General features: G+C 35.2%; 2 protein-coding genes and 1 pseudogene across 2 annotated transcripts; all 3 read right to left on the bottom strand.

Moving 5' to 3' along the window:
• Positions 1-6,760: 6,760 nt before the first annotated feature.
• LOC148587429 (G-type lectin S-receptor-like serine/threonine-protein kinase B120) lies at positions 6,761-8,341 on the bottom strand. Its single transcript, XM_088513705.1, has 5 exons — positions 8,229-8,341; positions 7,906-8,116; positions 7,569-7,806; positions 7,266-7,413; positions 6,761-7,157 (listed from the first exon to the last, which is right to left on the bottom strand). The coding sequence occupies exons 2-5, from the start codon at positions 8,078-8,080 to the stop codon at positions 6,849-6,851; spliced, it is 870 nt and encodes a 289-aa protein (XP_088369831.1). The 5' UTR covers positions 8,081-8,116; positions 8,229-8,341; the 3' UTR covers positions 6,761-6,848.
• An 852-nt stretch (positions 8,342-9,193) lies between these two features.
• On the bottom strand, positions 9,194-10,399 carry LOC148587428 (G-type lectin S-receptor-like serine/threonine-protein kinase At2g19130 pseudogene; annotated as a pseudogene).
• A 5,289-nt stretch (positions 10,400-15,688) lies between these two features.
• Positions 15,689-19,391, bottom strand: LOC132167708 (G-type lectin S-receptor-like serine/threonine-protein kinase B120). Its single transcript, XM_088513702.1, has 7 exons — positions 18,018-19,391; positions 17,816-17,923; positions 17,156-17,376; positions 16,833-17,043; positions 16,497-16,734; positions 16,194-16,341; positions 15,689-16,085 (listed from the first exon to the last, which is right to left on the bottom strand). Exons 1-7 carry the CDS (start codon positions 19,342-19,344, stop codon positions 15,777-15,779), a joined length of 2,562 nt encoding a protein of 853 aa, XP_088369828.1. The 5' UTR covers positions 19,345-19,391; the 3' UTR covers positions 15,689-15,776.
• Between the last annotated feature and the right edge of the window lie 1,989 nt (positions 19,392-21,380).

Here is a 21,380-nt window from a genome sequence, read left to right as displayed (position 1 = left end):
ACTCCAAGAAGTAAATCTCCTCAACACAATCTTAAAACTGAATCAAAAGCAACCATAACTAACTTATTGTTCCAAATAACAAAAACCATGCAAATTAAAATCCATTTAGCAGTTCTCCAAAGTTGCTTGAGACAAGGAAGCTCAAATAAAGACAAAAAATGAAGCATTCAGCACGTACAGAACCATATAAAAGATACTCATTTTCCAAAATTTTGATGTATATCTATGAACAGAAACCTTCTCGCCGATCACAGGCTCCGATCGGCCATCCCCCAAAATGACAAAAACCTTTTACTGGATCACACCTTTTTTTTTTCTTTTTTTTTTTTTGATAATGGGATCAGGCGGTAAAAATAATATATAAATCTGATAAACTTTTAAATTTAGCAATAATTGGAAGGAACCGACTATATCATTGGGCATATGCATGCAAACTGCAATCTGTTATAATTGAAATTCAGTATCTAGATTACAACTAAATAACTGAAGCTATAGCACTACTACTCATCAAAGGAAAAAGGAGTTGTACTTACAGTTACTGCAATTCGTGAACCTTTATACCATGACCTATTCTCTTTCCTGTTCTCCAAGAAACTTAGAACATCCTGTGACAGAATATATATATATATAATCGTGAAAAACATTAACCTTGAGACTGAATCTGGAACCTAACATTCGTAAGACGGATGCAATTAGCTTACCTGCCCCAGCCGGTCCCAGTAACCTCGACAGATTGCAATGAAAACATGAGTCTCAAAGACCGTATGAAGCTGACTTATTGTATTTGTCACCTGCTCTTTCAGTGGTTGCATTTTACCCCGTACATCAGATTCCACCACAGTTTCCTTTGAATCTTGAAGAATCTTTTTCAACTTTGTAGCATTCTGTACTTTTGTCTGGAACAACAAAAAGAAAGGAAGCAAATCAATGACGCAACAGAAATCCCAGCCAAATTTAGATTTTCAGACAGGAAAAATTACTCTGGACAAAAGGGGAAAACATGGCTGCTGCACATAAATGCAGAAGAGCAGTTATTTAACCCATTTTCCAGGCTCCGATCGGCCATCCCCCAAAAATCACCAAATCAAAACTCCTCTCAAAACCCAATTGGTTTGACAGCCCAGAACATTTCAATTCAACGACAAAACCTCCAAAATCAAACCCCATGATTTGCAATCAATTAATCAACTACAACTGAACAAGAACACCTAATCAACCCTTCAATCAACCACAATCACCCGAAATCAATATGAAACAGAGACCGAAATAACGAATCTAAATCACAATACATGTCAATTTATGTTAGGGGTGAACACCAAATTCAGATGCTCAGCGGAATTAATCTACCCCTCTTTGTGCAAATTAAATAGTAAAACAATAGCAAAATAATAATCAAGCAAACCTACAAGCAAGACACCAAGATTTTTATGTGGAAAACCCTCCAATGCGAAGGTAAAAACCACGGGACCTAGTCCAGTTAAATCTTCCACTATCAACAATAATGAGTTTACAATTTGTCTTCCCTAGAGAAATATCTAGAGGTTATCACCACATCAAGAATACATGCATTCTTGGATTAAACATAAATTCATCACCCTAAAGTGGATTCCAACAATAATAAAGAAAGATCTCACCAAGTAGGTATTAGCAACCAAGCGATTGGAGAGGAATTCCAACGATCGACACCAGTCAATACGTAGCACTCGTCGTCAGGAGCAACACTCTAAATTTGCATCAAGATCGAACCACAAACGACCTTCCAATCTCTGACGAATGTGAAAAAAAGCCTAACCTTTTTTTTTTTTCTCCTTTTTCTTTTTCTCTCCCTGCGCGGCACTATTCTTTTTTCTCCTGCGCGCCGCACTCTTCTTTCTTTTTCACTTTTTCTTTTGTCTCACGTCTTATATATATATAGTACACAAAGGGTTTGAAACCCTTTGTGTTTCCTGCCACGTGGGTTGGTCCCCACATAAAGAGGGACCACCCAACAATTTAAGACCCACACATAAATAAGTAGCAAATCACAAAACACATCAAATGAAACCCTATCTTCTTCCAAAACAAACCGAGAGATGAGAGATAGAAATACAAAGAGGGAAAAACGAAAACAGTAACAAAGAGATGAGAGCTAGAAATACAGAGAGAGGGCGAGAAATGAGAGATAGAAGAGATGGAGAGAGATACCTGGAATCGAGAGACTAAACGGCCGCGATTCACAAATAAACCCTAAGAAACTTATTTCGTAAAACCCCTAATTTTTAAAACCATCTTGACAAGCTCTGAGCCGGATAGGAGAAGGTTTTGAGCTGGAAGTGACGAACTGGAACAAAGAAGACGAAGTGAGAAACAGTATTGACCAAAGTCTGATATGGTTGTCGTGCAAGCGATTTTTTTAAAGCAAAACGACAAGTTTAGTTGGATTTGTTTTTAATTTGATTTTTTTTTTCCAAAAATGGCATTTTAGTAACTTAACCTCAATAAAACGATGTCGTTTTGCATTTTCCATCTATTTTGACTGTACTGACTAACGAAGTGGCCAAATTGTAACTGGTTGGTAGTTTGAGGGCTACTTTATTACATTTTGAACATTGGGAGGCTAAATTACAAGTGGCTGATAATTTGGGGGGCTATTTTATATTTTTTCCTTTATTTATTTATTTTTTATTTTTTATTTTTGTTTAAGTTTAAAATAAAATAAAAAATATTATGGGTGTTTTTGAAAAATGTATTTCATTTTTTAATGAATAACTATCCCTTTCACTTTTTTAGAAGAATAACTATTTCTCTATGTAAGGGATTAATCATTCATACATGAATAATTATTCTTAGGAATAAACCTATACCAAACAAAAGAATTACTATTCCATTCCAGGGGTCTATTCTGCAAACCAAATAGTGCCTAAGTTTAAATGAAGAGATAAATTAATCATTTAATAAATATTTTTACATTTCCCCTCACATGTGGACTCAAACTCTCTTTTAATAGATGAGGCCAAACACTTGAAAATTTTAATTGAAATTGTTGTAGATCATAGAGGCCCAACCTTTGCCAAATGAGTCGTCCGTCATTATCTTTATATTTTTCTTCTTTATCTTTTTTGCCTGATTATGGAATTATCTTTCTAAATTTTCTTCTTTTCTTTATATTTCCAAAGCCTGTGGGTCATATGCCAAATTATTTGTTATACAATTATCACCACTATATGGTCTAATCTTCTTCGATCACCTTTATTCAATGTTCACTCAAGAATTAGCTAGAGAGGTAATTTCATGGGTGATTGGAAATCTTTTTCGTTTTGGTTTTATTCAAAGGTTTCGAAGAGTCAAGGAGTCAAGTACATCGTCAAGTCTTTCTAATGCAGGTCAATGGAAAAGACAGGTAGGAAAATCCCAAAGCATGGACCAATTATTATCACATGGGTACCCCCCGATTTACACTAATCTCAGCCTGCATTACAAGTCTTCCATATCCAATTTCCAAGTCATCAACTACTACCGAGTTAAACTCGATCATCAGAAACTATAAATGTTATGTTGTGAAGAAAGAAGGATTATAAAGAGAGAATCCTTTATGTGTACCGTTTATAAGGATTGTGTTGATATTAATATGTTTCTTGATGTACTGTTTATAAACATCGATCATTGCAGTTATATGTATCACATAATTTGAAGATATTGTTCAAAATCTTCAAGAATAAGTCGATTTAGTTACAATGTTATGTTCACAAGTATAGTTTTGATGTGTAGTCGAATTAATCATAATTTGGGTCTAAGACATTAAGTAGATGTGTGCTTGAATTAGTTGTTAACATTTTGTCTACTCCATGAATAAACATGAAAAGAAATAAGCCAAGATTTCGAATTTAACCCCCTTTTGGTAGAGCCAATTAGTTTAGTGATGGAGGGAAAGGAAATCGATTATTGATAACCTTTTAAAGACAATTGGAGTTTCTCATAATGAAAACTAGTGTGTGCATACTATAGGTTGGTGTTTACTAGCTAATGTAGTAGTACATTCAAATTCTATCTTAATAGTATTATTGGCAACAAAACTAAATATGAGTGAACTACGACAACATTTAGTGACAACTATGTATGTAGCATATCAACATGCATACAAATAAGACAAAAAGATTGGTTATGCAACATTTCTTTTATTTGATATTGGAATCATTTAGAGGTAAATAGCATTAAGGCTTAAGCCTTCCAACAAGCCTTTCGCCCTCCCTCTCTGCTAGGGTTCATCTCTAGCAAAGAGCGCCATCGGAGGTTCTCCCCCTCCGGCCCTCCTCCCCTCTCCCTCTTCTGCCTCCACCCTCCCCTCCCCTCCCATCCCATTGCCCTCTTTCTCTTAGCTAGCTAGCCTATTTACCTGATGCTCCTATCTCTTTGGGTGATTTTTTCTTTCCCTCCCTCTCCGCCTCTTCCCCCTCCTTTGGTCCCCTTTTTTTTTTCACTAGGCTTTTGGATCGGCCGTTCTTTGCCCGATCTACTATCCTTGCCGAACCCACATCGTCGGTCACCCCTCCGCCTGTCCTCTTCGGCTTTGTCCGGGTTCTTCGCGTTCCCGCCATTTTCCCTCAGCAACCTTCCTCCCTCACGTGATTTCTATTTTGGGTTTCTTGTTTCTTTATTTTATTTTCTTGTATTCTCTCCTTTTATTGCTAGCGTTTGTGGTTGTTTCTTTTTGTTTTTGCTTTTGTTGTTTCTGCTTGTCTAGGTACTCTTTGTGGGTGAACTTTTTCCAAGTTTCCCTTGTATATTTGCTCATAAAAAATAAAAAGGAAAAACTTCACAAAAGACCCCTGAACTGCACATTTTGAAAAGACTCCCAAATTTCAAAAACTCTCAATTTCACCTCTCGAACTTTTCAATTTGATGCAATTTACCCTCCTCCATTAATTCTTTTTGTTAAAACCTAACAGAAAGCCAAAAAAAGACCAAATTACCCTTTGATTTTCCTTTTTTTTTAAAAAAAAAAATGAAACTAAATGAAAACAAAATGGTCACAAGGTGACCCAAGGTAAATTGAGAGTTTTAAACTTTGAAATTTTAAAATTTGAAATTAAGGGTAAATTTTAAATTTTAAATTTTGAAATTAAGTGTAAATTTGGAATTTTAAAATTTGAACTTAAGGGTAAATTTGAATTTTAAAGCTATCGGGCTTCCACTATTGAAACAATTATATTGTTTCTTGAGCAATTCTCTACATTAGCAACCGTTGTATTTCGGTCTATGCAAAGGTAGAGGTTCATATTGATTGCTAATAAATGAGACTACATCAACCATGGTAGGTCGATCAATGGAGCTTTCTTGTACACAAAGAAGCCCGATGTTAATGAATCTTGATAGAATAGAAGTAGAGGAAGGATTTCTTGTTGTTTGATCCGTCAACTCCAAACTTCAACCATTTCTCCACAACTTCCAAACCTGTTTTCGTTAGTAAATATTTGTTTAAATAAGAAGCATTTCAATTTGTAAGACTAAGGTAAAACATAAAGAAATTGAAAGGGTATAAAAAGCTACTCACATAACTAAAAAGCTACCCCATAAAGGTAAGCTTAAGGTTCTCTTTTATAGGGAAAATCATTTTAGGGGCAGGAAATTGCTGTAAAGATGCTTTCAAAAATATCTGGACAGGGGCTTGTGGAGTTCAGAAATTAGACAATATTAATTGTCAAACTCCAACATAGAAATCTTGTTAGAATCATGGGTTGCTGTATTGAGCGAGATGAAAAAATGTTAATATATGAGTAAAACGCTGGTTGCTTTAGGGAGCTAAGGGAGTCAAGTCTTTGCTAGCTCAGTTGTATTTCCAAAGATTGTGCACCATATGCCAAAATATTTGTTTTATTATGAGAAAGACGCGTTATACAATTATCACCACAATATGGTCAACCTTTATTCAATAATGTTCACTCGAGAATTAGCTAGAGAGGCAATTTCGGGGGCGATTGGAAATCTTTTCTCGTTTTGGTTTTATTCAGAGGTTTTGAAGAGGCAAGGAGTCAAGGAGTCAAGTCTTTCTAATGGAAGAGATGGGTAGGAAAATCCCAAAGCACAGACCAATTATTATCACATGGGTACCCACCCCCACCCCCCCCCCCCCCCCCCCCCCCCCGATTTACTCTAATCTCAGCCTGGATTACAAGTCTTCCATATCCAATTTCCAAGTCATCAACTACCGAATTAAACTCATCAGAAACTATAAATGTTATGTCGTGAAGAAAGAAGGATTATAAAGAGAGAATCCTATAAGTATAACGTTTATAAGGATTGTGTTGATATTAATTAGTTTCTTGATATACCATTTATAAACATCAATCATTGCAGTTATATGTATCACATAATTTGAAGATATTGTTCAAAATCTTCATGAACATGTCTATTTAGTTACAATGTTATGTTCACAAGTATAGTTTTTATGCATGTGTAGTCAAATTAGTCATAATTTGGGTCTTAAACATTAAGTAGATGTGTGCTTGAATTAGTTGTTAACATTCTGTCTCTTACATGAATAAACATGAAAAGAAATAAGTCAAGATTTCAGATTTCAACCCTTTTAGGTAGCCACTGAGGGAGGGGAAGGAAATCAATAATCGATAATCTCTTAAAGACACCTGAAGTTGCTGGCAACATTTATTCTATAGACCTTAAAAAAAAAAAAAAAAAAAAAAAAAAAAAAAAAAAAAAAAAATTACATCTATAGTATCATTGGCAACGAAACCAAAATGAGTGAACTAAGACATGCAACATTTAGTGAAAATTATGTAGCATATCAACATGCATACAAATTAGGCTGAAAAGATTGCTTCTCCAACATTTCTTTTCTTTCAGATAGGAATCAATCATCGGGCTTCCATTGCTGAAATAGTTACACTATTTTTTGAGCAATTTTTTGCACTGTCAATTGTTAAATTTGTGTCCATCATATTTCGGCCTGTGGAAAATGCTGGTTGCTTAGGTGTAGATAGAGGTGCATGCTCATTGCTAATCATTGAGATTACATCAGACATAGTAGGTCGATCAGTCGAGCTTTCTTGGACACATAGAAGGCCAATGTTAATAAATCTCAACATAATAGAAGTGGAAGAAGGATATCTTATTGTTGGCTCCATTAGGTTCAAACTTCGATCATCTCTCCACAACTCCCAAGCCTAGTTTCATTTCAAATAAGAATAAATTTAATTAAAAACTAATAGCATTTTAATTTTAAAGATTATTGTAAAACATGAGGAATTTTGAACAGTATAAAAGCTACATACATATCTAAGAAGATTGAGTGACTCGTTGTTATAGAAGCTAGTGTTCTTCCTGCCGCTCATAATCTCTAACACCAATACTCCAAAGCTAAACACATCAGACTTTATTGAGTACAAACCATCCATAGCATATTCAGGAGACATATAGCCACTACATTCCAAAATTTAGAAGACGACCCGATTAGTAGCTTGCTCAATAAATTTAACTAGGAATTGAAAGTACCAAGAGAATGTTACTTACTAAGTAAATGTAAAACAAGAGAAATTTAGCTTGCTCAATTAATGTAAAACAAGTTGCATACTTACTAAGTTCCAACAATTCGGTTTGTGTTTGCCTGTGTTTCATTGCCTCCAACTATTCGAGCCATGCCAAAATCTGATATTTTTGGATTCATTTCACTATCCAAGAGAATGTTACTAGGTTTTAGATCTCTATGTATAATTCGTAACCTTGAATATTGATGAAGATAAAGAAGCCCTTGGGCGATCCCTTCAATAATGCGTATGCGTGTCTCCCAGCCTAACATCTTTTTCTTGGTTGGATCTATTTAAATAGTACAACCAAGGAAATTAGTACTTAGGAACCTAGAAACATATGAGAAAAAATATATATACACATATATATACATAAACGTGCACTTACCAAAAAGATAGAAGTCCAAACTTTTATTCGGCATGTACTCATACATTAATATCTTTTCATCTTGCTCGATACAACAACCTAACAGTCTGACAAGATTTCTATGCTGGAGTTTTGCAATTAGTATTGTCTCATTTCTGAACTCCTCAATACCCTGTCCAGATCTTTTTGAAAGCATCTTCACTGCAATTTCTTGCCCTCTGAGTAATTTTGCCTATGAAGAAGAACCAAAAGCTCTTTAAATTTTCATGAAGGTTTACCATTAATGTTGGTTTTCTTAATAGTGTTGAAAGCACATTCATCATGAAGAGGAAAATGTAACGTACCTTGTAAACAGGTCCAAAACCTCCTTCTCCAAGTTTATTCACAGCTGAGAAATTATTTGTTGCAGCTAATACACTCTCATAACTAAAAAGTGGTAACTCGACATCCTTCTCTCTCTTCTTCATATTATTGTTGGCATTCATTTCATCATTGATTGCATGAATTTCAGCATCAAAATCAAATAATAGTAGATTATAACTTGAAGGGCTCTCCCCTGTTTCATCTAGAATGATAAGAATTGGTCACTATACATGCGGAAATGTAGTGTTTGGTCAGAGAAAAATTGAGGTGACATCATTAGGTTCACCAAAGTTCAACCACTATGAGCAATGCCAGTATCTGAAGGTAAGTTTATATAGTCATTTTCGCAAATAAGAACTAATAATTTAGGAATTCATTCCCATTTTAGTAAAATGACCAAATAACTACAAAGCTCCTTCCCGAAGACATGGAGAAGTTTGTAGGAGGATCCCATCAAACTTAACCAATTACTAATCATACTATTTGCTTTTCATTGTTAGGCCATTAGAAAAGTTTGTTAAGTGACTTCCCTAAGAACAAGGACTTTTGACAATTTTCTTGTCTTAGATTAAGGTAGACTTCCTTGTAGTTTTTTTAAAGTGATTTTTATATACGGTTAGAACATTCACATGCACTTACCTTTGCGTTTGAGCCTTCCTTTGCATGAAAACCAAATTGAGAGGCATAAGATAAGCCCTGTTGCAGGGACCAGCACAGCTACCCATACTTTCCATTTGTTGCCTGATTCTGATGAGAATAATCACTATTAGCTAAACCATAAAAGAGAAATTAAGTATTAGTTCAGAAGGAAAGATAACATAAATTTGTGTATCTTTTTCACCTTGGGTACTTGGATACTCAACAGCAGCAAGTCTGAGGTAGATATCTTGTCCAATCTCGCCACCATATGGAAGTTGCTGTAAGTTCAAAAAAGCTCCTTCCCATATCATACACCCCCACTCCTATTATAAGCATAAGCTGTGCAAGAACAATTTTCCATGCAAGCCAATTCACATCTGCTAGCATTCAAGGCCAAATTATATTCTTTCGAATAAACAGGCAATCGCATGTTTGATATTTTCATGAACCAATCTTTTTTGACATTAGCATGCTTATTATTCTCACATTGCAAAGGAGATTTCCTCACACAACCGCCTGACCAATCATTTAGTCTGGTGTCTTCCATCGAAAATGGTTTGAAACCTTTTAGACACTCACAAGGGTTTGAGAAATTGTCAGGGTATTGTACCACGCCAAATGCACCACACAAAGCGTAGACATCTGATAGGTTCGTCGGTGCAGACCAAAATGTATTCCAAACGGAGACGCCAGGTAGCCACATCAGTGCCCTAAACTGTCCTGTTTGGTCAATTCGATATCTAGCAAGGGTAGAAGGATTACGAAGAGAGTAAGTAAAATATCTCTCACTTTCATTAATTTTACTTGTCACAACACTGTAGTTGAAGAACATGCTCCTTTCAGAACGTGAGCTGAGAGATGTTCCATTTTCCGTCCTCCAATAGATTTGGGATCTGTTCCACTCTAAGAAAAACTGATCGGTTCCATTTGGGTTTAACCCGAATGAGAACACACCAGGTGATGGATCTTGTGAATTTTTCCATGAAATGAGTTGCTGTGGTTTTCCAGTAACCCCAAACTTCGCACCTGGCAGCAATGTATCGGTTGGATGGTCGAAACTCTCCCAAAATATAGAAGACGTGTTCGATCTACGTCTCAAAACAAAATTTCCATCATCACCAAGTACAGCTTCAGTTATATTTGAATGGGGAAATGTGAAATTTGTTGACCAAACTGGGATCTCGGCGGAACCTTCAAAAAGAAGTAGATTGCCATTTTCTGAGAGGTAAAGTCTTGAGGAAGATGGGTCAGACAAAGGGTTTTCTCTGTTTGCTACCCAAACAATTTCCTCATGAAACCTTTTATACCTTATGCCCAGGTAGATTTTTGATGAAGTGTCTGGTTTGAAGAAACCGAGCTCAAAAGTGCCACCTTTAGATACTATGGTCTCTCTCTTTGAATGAGAGAGAGAGTGAGCTGGTGAAAGGGTATCAGCAGCTATGGAGAAGCATGCTCTGTAATAAGACAGGATTGAAAGCAGAGCAAATACGAGACATGGCTGGTGATTAGTCATCATGCTACCTATCCCTCTCTAACTTGCAGTACAGGAAGAAGGAAAAGTAATTACAGAAAAATGCTAGAAGAAAACTTTGACTTTTTTTTTTTACGGAGCAATACAGGAAGAAGGAAAAGGAGAAACAAACAAGAAGAAAGAAAAGAATACAAAGAAGAGCTCCAGGGAGTGTATCAGATTTGTGAGCCGCAGCCCATTTTGCTGCCAGATTAGCTTTCTGATTGGCTTGCCTTTGGACTTTTGAAGCTTCCCAAGAAGGAACGCAGGCATGAAAACGGACTTTCCTTGTGACAAAGTTCACTTCCATGTACCGATTTTGAACATCACTTCAGCACAAATTTCTCCAACGGCTAAGACAGAAAGATCAATTACACAACATTTATTTTCTCTTTGAAATACTTGCACTATTTTGTTGAACAATTTCCTCCACCTTCAATTGTTGAATTGACCGTGGACGCCGAAAAGCAGTAAATGGCTTCAAGAGACTGGCAACAGTGGCGGGAGGTGGCTTCAAGTAAAACAGATTGCTTCCGTTTGGATTTAACCCCACCGAGAACAGACCAGGTGCTGGATCTTGCAAAGAGAGATTAATCGCACAAGGCAATAGATATGGTCTCAAACGAGAAGGAAAAAACCCGAAGATAAAAGCATCAAGAAGTAAAAAGGAGGAGCAAAGAAGCCCGTGCTCCTCTTACACCAGCCAAATTTAAGGTTTTTTTTCAGTGGGAGATGGCGGTGCAGAGAGAAAGCTTCTCAGATAAGTTCATGGCAAATCGTTAAGGTGTAAAATGCCGGTTGCTTTAGGGAGCTAAGGGAGTCAAGTCTTTGCTAGATCAGTTGTATCTCATTTTTACTTTGGATTGGATTTTTTTTTTTTTTTTTTTCTTTTAAAGTACATCAACTAAGAAATTACAACAAAGAACAACAAATTGCTAGGCAACCCAACAAAAAGCTCCAAAACAACCACATCACTGTAGGTAGGTAAACAAAAATTAAAAGGAAGAGAAATACTATATTATCTCTTTTACTAACAGAAGCTTACTAAACTGATGTGTAACTTATTCATTAATATTCGTTACATTTATCTTCATTAATTATTTTATTTTCTCTAATGAATAAACTACACATCAGTTTAGTAAACATCTGTGAATAAAAGAGTTAATATTCCTAGCATCAAATGAATTACGCAGCTTCATAAATTTTTGGCATGAACACCATGAAACTTGGTCACCGCACCAGTTACCTTTATATTTTTCTTCTTTTCTATTTTGCCTGATTACGGAATTATCTTTATATATATTTTTCTTATTATCTTTATATTTCCAAAGATTGTGGACCATATGCCAAAATATTTGTTTTATTATGAGAAAGACGAGTTATACAATTATCACCGCAATATTGTCTAATCTTCTTTGATAACCTTTATTCAATGTTCACTCCAGAATTAGCTAGAGACGCAATTTCAAGGGTGGTTGGACATCTTTTTCGTTTTGGTTTTATTCATCGTCAAAATAAACCATAAATGTACTCCCCACTTGCTCTAATCTCAGCCACGTACAAGTCTTCCATATCCAATTTCCAAGTCAACTACTATATATACCTGAGTTAAACTCATCAGAAACTATAAATGTTACGTAGTGAAGAAAGAAGGAAACAAGTTATTCAAACACGGATTTGTTTAAGAAAGCCTTTTTCTTAGACTAGTAGATGTAGATTGAAGTAAATTTGGAGGAAATTTCCTCCAAAACCTCGGAAACAGATCATCTCAATTTCATTTGAAATTGTGTATTCATTTAGTACATTTAGGAGCGCAAACTAGTCCAAAAAATTTGCCCTTAAAAAGAAAATGACAATCTTGCCCTCCTAAATCAAATAAATGAATACTATCTATTTTATTTGAAATAGAAAGGATCATTTTCCACCTCAATAAGTGACATCACTGACTTGTGTCATTCAACATCTTTAGATTTATCAAAAATTAATGTTTAGATTCTTGAGTTAGTAGAATGACAATAAATGGCTATCAAAAATATTAAAAAAAATGTGAGAGATGACACTTCTACCTATTAAAGTAGCCAAGTAGATTGACAGAAATTTTCTCCAAACCAGTTTGGAGAAAATTTCTGTCCATATAAAAATGTTATTTTGCAAATTCTCATCATTTTTTCAGCATGTTCAGCAAATGTGGCATGCTTAATTAATTTTGATTTTTTTTAATTTTTTTAATTAAGATTAATCTAAAGATAAATTGAAAAGTTTGCACCTTCTCCAAAATTTATTCTTCTTTTTTTATAAGAGTTACAATATAGTTTGCATATATTAATTTTATTGTTAATGTAAAAATATAAGAGACATATAATATTCAAACTCTTTTTCTATAAATAGAATTTTGTATACGATCAAATAAGCTTGGTTACCCCATCGCACCAATATAGTTTCTATCAACAAAGCTAGAATTCATACGGCATTGTTTGGTGTAAGCCTCCATTTAGCTTGTGGCGTTCCAAACTTGGGCACCCATCTTCGTCAGTTGTGCTTTAAAGTTAGTATTCTTAAAAAATTTCAAAGCTTTTCAATTAGAGAATAAAAAAAAAAAAAAAGCAAAAATTAATACTTGAAAAATTCCCTGCAGGTGGAGTTAATTGCTAGAGTAAAAATCGTGTTAAGTCTTTAAGCATGATCACTAGTGGCTGGGTCCTACCACACGACGAAGAAATGTCCCACATCGTTTGGGATGGCTGAGTGGTGAATATGGTAGCAAAAAAATTAGAGCTTAATTAGATGTCTTTTTGGCCGCAGCTTTCTTAAAAATGAGAGGAAATTAGCACTTCTAAATTAAGATTTTTTTTTTTTTTTTTCCTTATAATAGGAGTTGGTCATTGTACACCGCTTTAGCGCTCCCAACATGCAAATTTAAGAAGTCAAGATTGCCCTTCATATAGCTATGAGTACAATCATTTCGCAAGGGCAAGATTAACCTTTTACCACTCATTAACCACAATCCAGGCAATCCGCAGCAAAAGTCTCTTGTAGGGCCAATTTTGTGATTTGCAAAGTGGACAGCTTTTAACGTTGTGTTTGAAAGCATTCTTAATATAAATTCATCTATTAGATTTATAAACTCATGTGGACCACATACAAATTTAATGGTGGATTCATTCATTTACTATGGAAATAATTAAAAGGTGATTGGAAAAAGAAAAAACATGAATTGTATCATTTCTCTTCCCAATATTTCTCCAATTCTCTCTTCCATTAGGATTAACAGTGAACAAGACCCCATTTGTAACTTTTTCCAAGTTTCCCTTGTATATTTGCTCATAAAAAATAAAAAGGAAAAACTTCACAAAAGACCCCTGAACTGCACATTTTGAAAAGACTCTCAAATTTCAAAAACTCTCAATTTCACCTCTCGAACTTTTCAATTTGATGAAATTTACCCTCCTCAATTAATTCTTTTTGTTAAAACCTAACAGAAAGCCAAAAAAAGACCAAATTACCCTTTGATTTTCCTTTTTTTTAAAAAAAAAAAATAATAAAACTAAATGAAAACAAAATGGTCACAAGGTGACCCAAGGTAAATTGAGAGTTTTAAAGTTTGAAATTTTAAAATTTGAAATTAAGGGTAAATTTTAAATTTTAAATTTTGAAATTAAGTGTAAATTTGGAATTTAAAAATTTGAACTTAAGGGTAAATTTGAATTTTAAAGCTATCGGGCTTCCACTATTGAAACAATTATATTGTTTCTTGAGCAATTCTCTACATTAGCAACCGTTGTATTTCGGTCTATGCAAAGGTAGAGGTTCATATTGATTGCTAATAAATGAGACTAGATCAACCATGGTAGGTCGATCAATGGAGCTTTCTTGTACACAAAGAAGCCCGATGTTAATGAATCTTGATAGAATAGAAGTAGAGGAAGGATTTCCTGTTCTTTGATCCGTCAACTCCAAACTTCGACCATTTCTCCACAACTTCCAAACCTGTTTTCGTTAGTAAATATTTGTTTAAATAAGAAGCATTTCAATTTGTAAGACTAAGGTAAAACATAAAGAAATTGAAAGGGTATAAAAAGCTACTCACATAACTAAAAAGCTACCCCATAAAGGTAAGCTTAAGGTTCTCTTTTATAGGGAAAATCACTTTAGGGGCAGGAAATTGCTGTAAAGATGTTTTCAAAAATATCTGGACAGGAGCTTGTGGAGTTCAGAAATTAGACAATATTAATTGTCAAACTCCAACATAGAAATCTTGTTAGAATCATGGGTTGCTGTATTGAGCGAGATGAAAAAATGTTAATATATGAGTAAAACGCTGGTTGCTTTAGGGAGCTAAGGGAGTCAAGTCTTTGCTAGCTCAGTTGTATGTCCAAAGATTGTGCACCATATGCCAAAATATTTGTTTTATTATGAGAAAGACGCGTTATACAATTATCACCACAATATGGTCAACCTTTATTCAATAATGTTCACTCGAGAATTAGCTAGAGAGGCAATTTCAGGGGCGATTGGAAATCCTTTCTCGTTTTGGTTTTATTCAGAGGTTTTGAAGAGGCAAGGAGTCAAGGAGTCAAGTCTTTCTAATGGAAGAGATGGGTAGGAAAATCCCAAAGCACAGACCAATTATTATCACATGCCCCCCCCCCCCCCCCCCCCCCCCCCATTTACTCTAATCTCAGCCTGGATTACAAGTCTTCTATATCCAATTTCCAAGTCATCAACTACTACCGAATTAAACTCATCAGAAACTATAAATGTTATGTCGTGAAGAAAGAAGGATTATAAAGAGAGAATCCTATAAGTATAACGTTTATAAGGATTGTGTTGATATTAATTAGTTTCTTGATATACTGTTTATAAACATCGATCATTGCAGTTATATGTATCACATAATTTGAAGATATTGTTCAAAATCTTCATGAACATGTCTATTTAGTTACAATGTTATGTTCACAAGTATAGTTTTTATGCATGTGTAGTCGAATTAGTCATAATTTGGGTCTTAAGCATTAAGTAAATGTGTGCTTGAATTAGTTGTTAACATTCTGTCTCTTACATGAATAAACATGAAAAGAAATAAGTCAAGATTTCATATTTCAACCCTTTTAGGTAGCCACTGAGGGAGGGAAAGGAAATCAATAATCGATAATCTCTTAAAGACACCTGAAGTTGCTGGCAACATTTATTCTATAGACCTTAAAAAAAATTAAAAAAAAAAAAAAAAAATTACATCTATAGTATCATTGGCAACAAAACCAAAATGAGTGAACTAAGACATGCAACATTTAGTGAAAATTATGTAGCATATCAACATGCATACAAATTAGGCTGAAAAGATTGCTTCTCCAACATTTCTTTTCTTTCAGATAGGAATCAATCATCGGGCTTCCATTGCTGAAATAGTTACACTATTTTTTGAGCAATATTTTGCACTGTCAACTGTTAAATTTGTGTCCATCATATTTCGGCTGGTGGAAAACGCTGGTTGCTTAGGTGTAGATAGAGGTGCATGTTTATTGTTAATCATTGAGATTACATCAGACATGGTAGGTCGATCAGTCGAGCTTTCTTGGACACAGAGAAGGCCAATGTTAATGAATCTCAACATGATAGAAGTGGAAGAAGGATATCTTATTGTTGGCTCCAACAAGTCCAAACTTCGATCATCTCTCCACAACTCCCAAGCCTAGTTTCATTTCAAATAAGACTAAATTTAATTAAAAACTAATAGCATTTTAATTTTAAAGATTATTGTAAAACATGAGGAATTTTGAAGAGTATAAAAGCTACATACATATCTAAGAAGATTGAGTGACTCGTTGTTATAGAAGCTAGTGTTCTTCCTGCCGCTCATAATCTCTAACACCAATACTCCAAAGCTAAACACATCAGACTTTATTGAGTACAAACCATCCATAGCATATTCAGGAGACATATAGCCACTACATTCCAAAATTTAGAAAACGACCCGATTAGTAGCTTGCTCAATAAATTTAACTAGGAATTGAAAGTACCAAGAGAATGTTACTTACTAAGTAAATGTAAAACAAGAGAAATTTAGCTTGCTCAATTAATGTAAAACAAGTTGCATACTTACTAAGTTCCAACAATTCGGTTTGTGTTTGCTTGTGTTTCATTGCCTCCAACTATTCGAGCCATGCCAAAATCTGATATTTTTGGATTCATTTCACTATCCAAGAGAATGTTACTAGGTTTTAGATCTCTATGTATGATTCGTAACATTGAATATTGATAAAGGTAAAGAAGCCCTTGGGTGATCCCTTCAATAATGCGTATGCGTGTCTCCCAGCCTAACATCTTTTTCTTGGTTGGATCTATTTAAATAGTACAACCAAGGAAATTAGTACTTAGGAACCTAGAAACATATGAGAAAAAAATATATACACATATATATACATAAACGTGCACTTACCAAAAAGATAGAAGTCCAAACTTTTATTCGGCATGTACTCATACATTAATATCTTTTCATCTTGCTCGATACAACAACCTAACAGTCTGACAAGATTTCTATGCTGGAGTTTTGCAATTAGTATTGTCTCATTTCTGAACTCCTCAATACCCTGTCCAGATCTTTTTGAAAGCATCTTCACTGCAATTTCTTGCCCTCTGAGTAATTTTGCCTATGAAGAAGAACCAAAAGCTCTTTAAATTTTCATGAAGGTTTACCATTAATGTTGGTTTTCTTAATAGTGTTGAAAGCACATTCATCATGAAGAGGAAAATGTAACGTACCTTGTAAACAGGTCCAAAACCTCCTTCTCCAAGTTTATTCACAACTGAGAAATTATTTGTTGCAGCTAATACACTCTCATAACTAAAAAGTGGTAACTCGGCATCCTTCTCTCTCTTCTTCATATTATTGTTGGTATTCATTTCATCATTGATTGCATGAATTTCAGCATCAAAATCAAATAATAGTAGATTATAACTTGAAGGTCTCTCTCCTGTTTGATCTAGAATGATAAGAATTGGTCACTATACATGCGGAAATGTAGTGTTTGGTCAGAGAAAAATTGAGGTGACATCATTAGGTTCACCAAAGTTCAACCACTATGAGCAATGCCAGTATCTAAAGGTAAGTTTATATAGTCATTTTCGCAAATAAGAACTAATAATTTAGGAATTCATTCCCATTTTAGTAAAATGATCCCAAATAACTACAAAGCTCCTTCCCGAAGACATGGAGAAGGTTGTAGGAGGATCCCATCAAACTTAACCAATTACTAATCATACTATTTACTTTTCATTGTTAGGCCATTAGAAAAGTTTGTTAAGTGACTTCCCTAAGAACAAGGACTTTTGACAATTTTCTTGTCTTAGATTAAGGTAGACTTCCTTGTAGTTTTTTTAAAGTGATTTTTATATACGGTTAGAACATTCACATGCACTTACCTTTGCGTTTGAGCCTTCCTTTGCATGAAAACCAAATTGAGAGGCATAAGATAAGCCCTGTTGCAGGGACCAGCACAGCTACCCATACTTTCCATTTGTTGCCTGATTCTGATGAGAATAATCACTATTAGCTAAACCATAAAAGAGAAATTAAGTATTAGTTCAAAAGGAAAGATAACATAAATTTGTGTATATTTTTCACCTTGGGTACTTGGATACTCAACAGCAGCAAGTCTGAGGTAGATATCTTGTCCAATCTCGCCACCATATGGAAGTTGCTGTAAGTTCAAAAGAGCTCCTTCCCATATCATACACCCACTCCTATTATAAGCATAAGCTGTGCAAGAACAATTTTCCATGCAAGCCAATTCACATCTGCTAGCATTCAAGGCCAAATTATATTCTTTCGAATAAACAGGCAATCGCATGTTCGATATTTTCATGAACCAATCTTTTTTGACATTAGCATGCGTATTATTCTCACATTGCAAAGGAGATTTCCTCACACAACCGCCTGACCAATCATTTAGTCTGGTGTCTTCCATCGAAAATGGTTTGAAACCTTTTAGACACTCACAAGGGTTTGAGAAATTGTCAGGGTATTGTACCACGCCAAATGCACCACACAAAGCGTAGACATCTGATAGGTTCGTCGGTGCAGACCAAAATGTATTCCAAACGGAGACGCCAGGTAGCCACACCAGTGCCCTAAACTGTCCTGTTTGGCCAATTCGATATCTACCAAGGGTAGAAGGATTACGAAAAGAGTAAGTAAAATATCTCTCACTTTCATTAATTTTACTTGTCACAACACTGAAGTTGAAGAACATGCTCCTTTCAGAATGTGAGCTGAGAGATGTTCCATTCAGAACTTCCGACCTCCAATAGATTTGGGATCTGTTCCACTCTAAGAAAAACTGATTGGTTCCATTTGGGTTTAACCCGAATGAGAACACACCAGGTGATGGATCTTGTGAATTTTTCCATGAAATGAGTTGCTGTGGTTTTCCAGTAACCTTATCGACCCCAAGCTTCGCACCTGGCAGCAATGTATCGGTTGGATGGTCGAAACTCTCCCAAAATATAGAAGACGTGTTCGATCTACCTGTCAAAACAAAATTTCCATCATCACCAAGTACTGCTTCAGTTATATTTGACTGGGGAAATGTCAAATTTGTTGACCAAATTGGGATCTCGGAGGAACCGTCAAAAAGGAGTAGATTGCCATTTTCTGAGAGCTCAAGTCTTGAGGAAGATGGGTGAGACAAAGGGTTTTCTCTATTTGCTACCCAAACAATTTCCTCATGAAACCTTTTATACCATATGCCCAGGTAGATTTTTGATGAAGTGCCTGGTTTGAAGAAACCGAGCTCAAAAGTGCCACCTTTAGATACTATGGTCTCTCTCTTTGAATGAGAGAGAGAGTGAGCTGGTGAAAGGGTATCAGCAGCTATGGAGAAGCATGCTCTGTAATAAGACAGGATTGAAAGCAGAGCAAATAAGAGACATGGTTGGTGATTAGTCATCATGCTACCTATCCCTCTCTAACTTGCAGTACAGGAAGAAGGAAAAGTAATTACAGCAAAATGCTAGAAGAAAACTTTTGACTTTTTTTTTTTACGGAGCAATACAGGAAGAAGGAAAAGGAGAAACAAACAAGAAGAAAGAAAAGAACACAAAGAAGAGCTCCAGGGAGTGTATCAGATTTGTGAGCCGCAGCCCATTTTGCTGCCAGATTAGCTTTCTGATTGGCTTGCCTTTGGACTTTTGAAGCTTCCCAAGAAGGAACGCAGGCATGAAAACGGACTTTCCTTATGACAAAGTTCACTTCCATGTACCGATTTTGAACATCACTTCAGCACAAATTTCTCCAACGGCTAAGACAGAAAGATCGACTACACAACATTTATTTTCTCTTTGAAATACTTAACACTATTTTGTTGAACAATTTCCTCCACCTTCAATTGTTGAATTGACAGTGGACGCCGAAAGGCAGTAAATGGCTTCAAGAGACTGGCAACAGTGGCGGGAGGTGGCTTCAAGAAAAACTGATTGCTTCCGTTTGGATTTAACCCCACCGAGAACAGACCAGGTGCTGGATCTTGCAAAGAGAGATTAATCGCACAAGGCAATAGATATGGTCTCAAACGAGAAAGAAAAAACCCGTAGATAAAAGCATCAAGAAGTAAAAGGGAGGAGCGAAGAAGCCCGTGCTCCTCTTACACCAGCCAAATTTAAGGTTTTTTTCGGTGGGAGATGGCGGCGCAGAGAGAGCTTCTCAGATAAGTTGAAGGCAAATCGTTATGGTGTAAAACGCCGGTTGCTTTAGGGAGCCAAGGGAGTCAAGTCTTTGCTAGATCAGTTGCATCTCATTTTTCCTTTGGATTGGTTTTGTTTTTTTTTTTTTTTTTTTTTCCTAAAGTACATCAACTAAGAAATTACAACAAAGAAAAACAAATTGCTAGGCAACCCAACAAAAAGTTCCAAAACAACCACATCACTGTATGTAAACAAAAATTAAAAGGAAGAAAAATACTAGGAATACTAACTATTTTACTAAAAGAGGCTTACTAAACTGATGTGTAACTTATTCATTAATATTGGTTACATTTATCTTAATTAATTGTTTTATTTTCTCTAATGAATAAACTACACATCCGTTTAGTAAGCATCTGTTAGTAAAAGAGTTAGTACTCCTAGCATCAAATGAATTACGCAGCTTCATAAATTTTTGACACGAACACCAAGAAACTTGGTCACCGCACCAGTTACCTTTATATTTTTCTTCTTTTCTATTTTGCCTGATTACGGAATTATCTTTATATATATTTTTCTTATTATCTTTATATTTCCAAAGATTGTGGACCATATGCCAAAATATTTGTTTTATTACGAGAAAGACGCGTTATACAATTATCACCACAATATGGTCTAATCTTCTTTGATCACCTTTATTCAATGTTCACTCCAGACTTAGCTAGAGACGCAATTTCATGGGTGGTTGGACATCTTTTTCGTTTTGGTTTTATTCATCATCAAAATAAACCATAAATGTACTCCCCACTTGCTCCAATCTCAGCCTGCATTACAAGTGTTCCATATCCAATTTCCAAGTCAACTGCTATATATACCTGAGTTAAACTCATCAGAAACTATAAATGTTACGTAGTGAAGAAAGAAGGAAACAAGTTATTCAAACACGGCTTTGTTTAAGAAAGCTTTTTTCTTAGACTAGTTGATATAGATTGAAGTAAATTTGGAGGAAATTTTCTCCAAGCTAATTTGGAGGAAATTTCCTCCAAAACCTCGGAAACAGATCATCTCCATTTCATTTAAAATTGTGTATCCGTTTAGTACATTTAGGAGCGCAAACTAGTCCAAAAAATTTGCCCTTAAAAAGAAAATGACAATCTTGCCCTCCTAAATCCAATAAATGAATACTATCCATTTTATTTGAAACAGAAAGGATCATTTTCCACCTCAATAAGTGACATCACTGACTTGTGTCATTCAACATCCTTAGATTTATCAAAAATTAATGTTTAAATTCTTGGGTTAGTAGAAT

This window comes from Corylus avellana, chromosome 2 (genome assembly GCF_965113065.1).
Source record: "Corylus avellana chromosome 2, dhCorAvel1.hap1.2, whole genome shotgun sequence".
NCBI classification, from domain to species: Eukaryota; Viridiplantae; Streptophyta; class Magnoliopsida; order Fagales; family Betulaceae; genus Corylus; species Corylus avellana.
This window is presented reverse-complemented; position numbering and strand designations above follow the sequence as displayed.

Bases quoted from the DNA above. Each gene is read 5' to 3' on its own strand.
- LOC148587429 (XM_088513705.1), bottom strand. From the start codon at position 8,080: ATGCTTTCAAAAAGATCTGGACAGGGTATTGAGGAGTTCAGAAATGAG. The intron at 7,807-7,905 runs GTAAGTGCACGT...CTATTTAAATAG, and splicing joins TTTGGACTTCTATCTTTTTG to ATCCAACCAAGAAAAAGATG. The intron at 7,158-7,265 runs GTATGTAGCTTT...AAATGAAACTAG, and splicing joins CACTCAATCTTCTTAGATAT to GCTTGGGAGTTGTGGAGAGA.
- LOC132167708 (XM_088513702.1), bottom strand. From the start codon at position 19,344: ATGATGACTAATCACCAACCATGTCTCTTATTTGCTCTGCTTTCAATC. The intron at 17,924-18,017 runs GTGAAAAATATA...TATTCTCATCAG, and splicing joins TGAGTATCCAAGTACCCAAG to AATCAGGCAACAAATGGAAA. The intron at 16,086-16,193 runs GTATGTAGCTTT...AAATGAAACTAG, and splicing joins CACTCAATCTTCTTAGATAT to GCTTGGGAGTTGTGGAGAGA.